Source organism: Mustela putorius, unplaced genomic scaffold, assembly GCF_011764305.1.
Source record: "Mustela putorius furo isolate JIRA1106 unplaced genomic scaffold, ASM1176430v1.1 tig00003867_pilon_pilon_pilon, whole genome shotgun sequence".
Lineage (NCBI taxonomy): Eukaryota > Metazoa > Chordata > Mammalia > Carnivora > Mustelidae > Mustela > Mustela putorius.
Window position 1 is genome coordinate 17879017 of NW_025422019.1, and position 5543 is coordinate 17884559.

A 5543-nucleotide genomic window follows, 5' to 3' on the forward strand; every position below is an offset into this window, starting at 1 on the left:
TTCAATAACAGTTCAGTTGACTTATGACCAGGTGTCCTGGGGAACAACAGTGGTATGGAACAATGGGTGCAATCAACTCCTGGTTTGTCCCATTCAAAGTGCTGGTTACGGCAAGTCTGTGAATCTCAGTTCCTTTGTTAAAAGGGAATGATGGTATCTAGATTGAGAAAAATCAGAGGAGAAAACCATACCAGGCTTCCCACAGCAGTCCTGGGTTATACAAGGGGTCAGTTGTAGTAAAATCTAAAACATGGTATTGCAGACCTTTTCTTCTTTACACACATATTTATCCTTCAGATTCTTTTTCATAGAAATAGGAACTGGCTAGATGTTTCTAAATGTCTAGGAGTTGAAAGTGGTTGAGACTTCAGATTTTGAAGACAGATTCCCTGGTTTGGAATGCTGGTGGTGCTGCTTACCAAGCCTTTAACCAGGTCACTTAGGGTTTCTGTGCCTCAGTTTCCTGCTCTACAAACTATCATTCTACTATTAATAATTGAGCCAGAGTTCCTATCGCAGAATTATGATAAAGATTAAGCAAAATATTTTAACAACCAGAAGAGGACCTGACATGCCATAAATATATTATTATTTTTTACTTCTGTGAGCCAAAGGAATGTCAACAGAAATCAGAACATAACACTGAGTAAGTTTATCATGAACTTTTATTAACAACTTAATACAAGACTGTACATTGTAGGTGCTGAAATCAATCCACTTCTGAAAACTGAAAAACCAGCATTTCTATACCACTTTAGGTTTTGGTTATAAGTGCCACCTTCTACAGCAAAATCACATAGTATAACCAAACAATTTAAGAACAGGAAAAAGAAAATGTTCCACTGGAATGGAGAGATTATTTATGTACAAACAGCTGAGGATCATTTCTAGCTTAAGTGATTCACTACACTCTGGAATGTTCAGTTCCCTCTTCTACAGTCCTACAACCAGACATACAGCAACTAAGAACTTGGCCACAGGTCCTGCCTACAGACACTCATTCACATGAAAAACAACAACAAAAAATATTTATATAAATAAGTCAATTAAACTTCACAAAAACTAAAGCAACACAAGAAAAAAATCCAGTAAAAAAACTGTACAATATTCGTCAGTCTTTTATATCTGAAAAAATGTGTAACATAAAAAAAAAAGTTCTTTAATGTATACAAGTCTTTTCAATCAGTGTTAGCTGGAGTGAAAACTTGAAGACTCGGACTCGGTTGAAACAGAAGAATGTCCTCCCCGCTTTCCTTTGGAAAGGATCTTGAGGCTGGACCCTCTGCTCACAGAGGTGAGTGCATGCTGGGCAGAGGTTTTAAATTTGGCTCCAAGGAAGGCGTAGAGGATGGGGTTCAGGCAACAGTGGAAAAAGGCTAGGGCCTCAGTGATGGAAATCCACTTGTGCACAGTGCTCTCAAATTCACATCCTTGCTTGATGATTTCCAGGAGGATGAAAGAGTCAATGCTGATCCCAATGTAGTAGGGCAGCCAGCAGGCAAAGAAAGCCAGGATGAGGATAACTGTGGTCTTGAGGGCCTTGCGCTTCTGGTAGCCCTTCGAGTGGGACAGCTTGGAGATGATGATGCAGTAGCAGGACAGGATGACGATGCCCGGCAGAATAAGGCCAACCATGATGTGTTGAAATTGGAACACCACCAACCACGAGTCGTTGGGATAGAAGCGGTCACAGATATACCTCCCATCTGCCTCCCTGACGTTGGCAAAGATGAAATCGGGAATGGTCAACAGGAGAGCAGGTATCCAGACGCCCACATAGACCACCTTTTCAGCCAATAGCTTCCTTGGCCTCTGACTGTTGGTGGCATGGACAATAGCCAAGTACCGGTCCAGACTGATGAAGGCCAGGATGAGGACACTGCTATAGAGGTTGACTGTGTAGATGACATGGACTGCCTTGCACAGGAACTTTCCGAAGTACCAATTTGCCACAGCATCAACTGCCCAGAAGGGAAGCGTGAGGACAAAGAGGAGGTCTGCCACAGACAGATGCAGTCTGTACTTGTCTGTCATGCTTCTCAGTTTCTTCTGGTAACCCATGACCAGGATGACCAATCCATTGCCCACTATGCCAGTCAAAAAGATGATGGAGTAGACCGTGGGCAGAAAGATACGGTTGAAATGGGCATTTTCCTCGCGGAAGCAGGGTTCCTTCATGGAGTCATAGTCGCCTGAGCCCAAGTCATCTTCTGTGTAGTTATCTGAAGGATATATCTGCAAAAGAGGCAAGGGAATGGATATTAACTTTCAAGTACAGCGGGCATTCTCCAAGTGCAAAAAAATCTTTCTGCGATTTTTAAAAAGTAATTTATAAAACCCAACTCATCCCAGCCTTCTTCAGTACATTCTGCTCCCAATGAAGTAGTGAGGGAAGAGCCCAAGAGAATTAGACTCCAGCAGCCCTCCTCCCCATCTTTCCCCAGAGTCATTTCATTATAGCTGTCTTTAGTAGAACCAATTAGAAAATTCTTTGTTTAGAACAAAAGGGCACTGAGATTCTGACGATTTCAAAGTCTCTTCTTTGCTAACTGTTCTACCCCGCCCACTAGGGGGAAGAAAAAAACCTTGGGAGGAAAAATACCAAAACAAAACACAAAGAGGCCCCTCCTAGGCTGCCCAGGATGGGGTCAGGGGGGTAGCGTGGGAGGGGGCAGGTGAGGAGTGGGAATGGAAACCCCTGTTGGGGAGTGGGCTTAATTTTCTATATGAAGATTCACCAGGATAGGGAAAAGGGGAGGAAGGAGCATGGGGTGGGGGAGTCCCCAAAACTTTCTCCTAAGGCGCAAAACACTGTATTTCCCTCGCTTATCTGAACACAAATCATTCTGTACTTATAGCAACGCGTAGTGGGGAAGGAGAATACGGCCCTAAACGAAGTCTTTATTGCTTGGGGTATTGAATAGGGGTGTTAGAGGAGGATACCGCCCCACACACAGGCCCGCAGCTGGTGCTCCTCAGGGGCAGGGGTGTCTCTCTACCTGTTTATCTCTTGGCGCGTTTAGGACGTTAGGGAGTGCAGCATTTTAATGGGAGGGGAAGGTCACGGGGTCTGCACTCATGGTCCTCGCCCCAAGTTTCATTTCCTCACTCTCCCGGATCGCTTCCCACCCCGCCACTGACCCAGTAAATGGGGTCGGAGGTCTGCAGCTAGAAGCCTCCAGGCGGAGGGCGCACCTAGGGCCGGGTGGTCCAACTCCGGACCTCCGCTGCTGCCCACCACGCCCACGCCCACCACCAGCCGCTGCAAGCGCCCAGGGTTCCGCCGGGCAGCTCGCCAAGTTCAGTCCTACTGGGTGCTGGGGAGAGAATGGGCGGCTCCTCCGTAAACGCCTTTGAATTGCGCGCCGCTGGGGGAAACGAAAAGCCTTCCTGGTAAGGGGTTTTCAAAAGTCTCCAGGAAACCACTAACGGTTAAACATCGCAATTGGGATCGGTGAGAGCTAAACGGTCTCCCCGCTTGCACCTGCCGGTCTGCGCCGCAACTACCCGCAGGCCGGGTGCCCTCCCAAGTCCTCATTCCACCCCAGTCCCCGCGGGGCATACCTCTGGGTCCCGCTGCACCGTGACTGCTTAATACTCCTCCCTCTGTGCTATCCCAAACTACGGAACCCCGGGGTCCACTCGCTGCGCTTCCGATGCCCGCGAGGTCTCTCCCTCAATCCTAACGCGCACCGGCGGCTCCGGGCCACCTCCCTGCTGTGGCCAATTCTCAGAACTCTCAGGCAAGCAGCACCTTGGGTCCGCCCGCCCTTCCCACCCTCTGCTCACTACGCGGGGGTACTGACTCAGCTCCTCGGGAGGCGCAGAGTTCGGCGAACACGCGCCTAGCCTCAGGAGTGGTCCCCTGGAGACTTTGCCTGAAATTAACCAGGGGCGCAGCCTCGCTCTGGGAACTCAGACCCCGCGCACCGCCCTCCACCTCTCAATTCAGATAATTCACTCCCCAAAAAACCCCTCCTCCTCCCCGGCGGGAGAGACTCTTGGTCTGAGTTCGCGGGCAGCGCGCACGCCTTCTTCGCACTTGTGCACAGAATGTTCTTATGTTTGCAAACAGCATGCAAGCACAGCGCGCGCCGCAGGACTCAAGGGAGAAACATGCAGCCACCGAAAAGGTCCTTCCAGTTTTTTCTCCTCTGTTTTACAGAGTAAAAGACTGCACTCCTACCCCCCTCCGCCAGTGTAACCAACCGCACGAAAACTCCTTTCCATGCTCCTCTCCCGGGTACTGGCACCTCCCATGTTCTGGTCGGTTATGCCCACTCGGAGGGGTTGCGCTCTAAGTTTACGTGTTTGTACGTTTAAGAAAAAGCAGGTTGAAACTGGACTTACACGGAACCCGTCCATGGTAACTGCTCGCTCTCCAGCCGCAGGGGCTACCGGAGCACCCAAGTCGTCAGGATCACCTTGCTACCTGCTGCCGCAGACAACGGACTGAAGTTTCTGGCTGAGGCTGGACTTTTATAAAAACACGCTCGGCGGGCGGCGCATGCGCCGTGCGGGTGCGCGGGCGGGGCAGGGAGAAGGGAAGGCGGGGTGGGGCAGAGGGAGCAGACGTAGGGGAGTAAGGCTCGAGGGAGGGGTGGAGGTAAGCGCTCCAGCAGTCGCAGGGAGGTTAATTGGGGGTAAACCCGGGAATCCCCTGAGCGGCTGGTGTTAGTTGGAGGTTACCTTGTGAGTCTTGGGCTGTGGAGGGCATCCCAGAGGCGTTCCGCAACTTGGGAAAGCTGGATGCGCCTGAAAGGAGGTGGGAAGCGCGGGCGACCAACGCGTCCTGTGTGGAGCATCCATCCTTGCTCACGTGGATGGAATTCCAGACCCGGGAATGCTACAAATGGAGACACTGAGGTCCGGAGTAGAGTAGTGATGTGCCAGAATGACCCAACTAGTAGGCGGCAATGCTGGAAGTGGGTCCAGCATCTGACTCCATTCCCCGGCGCTTTCGGCAGATGCAGTCCGTTCAGACAATAAAATGACTCTTTAGAGCACAGGCACATCCACAGTAATAGTACCAGCATCAGGTACACATAATAAGGAAACACTTTCAGGAGAGGGTAGGATTATTTGGCATAATTAGGGAGGGAGACCGTGATAGAGAAGTAGGTGTGTATTTCCGGGCAACCAATTAGTGAATAGTACTTTAAAAAAATACTTAAGTGTGCTTTATTATAAGAGAAATTTAGCGAATAGTACTTTTGGTAACAGATCACGAGGTAGACTTGCACAGAATCACTCATTCATTTTCACAACAGCCTGTGGGTGTTACCATCACGGCGATGCATTTAGTCATTTAGATATTTACGGGGGTGGGGGCAATATGTGCGACTCACTGGTCTAGAGTCTGGGCATACAGCTCTGAACCAGAGGATAAGGCCCCCATGCGGAGGAAACAGAGAGCTGACTAGCGGAGATGAAATGCCGGTTTTGGCCCGGGATTCCAAGCCGGGCTTAAACCAAGATCTGGCCCCGTGTCCAGTGTCTTCCACTGTCCGCAGGGATATTAGAAAATAGGATGAAGGTTGGGC

At 49.8% G+C, this 5543-nt stretch overlaps 1 protein-coding gene across 1 annotated transcript; it reads right to left on the reverse strand.

Moving 5' to 3' along the window:
* Positions 1–647: 647 nt before the first annotated feature.
* On the reverse strand, positions 648–4474 carry CXCR4 (C-X-C motif chemokine receptor 4). The gene is made up of 2 exons (XM_004774250.3): positions 4351–4474; positions 648–2235 (listed from the first exon to the last, which is right to left on the reverse strand). The coding sequence occupies exons 1-2, from the start codon at positions 4363–4365 to the stop codon at positions 1189–1191; spliced, it is 1062 nt and encodes a 353-aa protein (XP_004774307.1). The 5' UTR covers positions 4366–4474; the 3' UTR covers positions 648–1188.
* Between the last annotated feature and the right edge of the window lie 1069 nt (positions 4475–5543).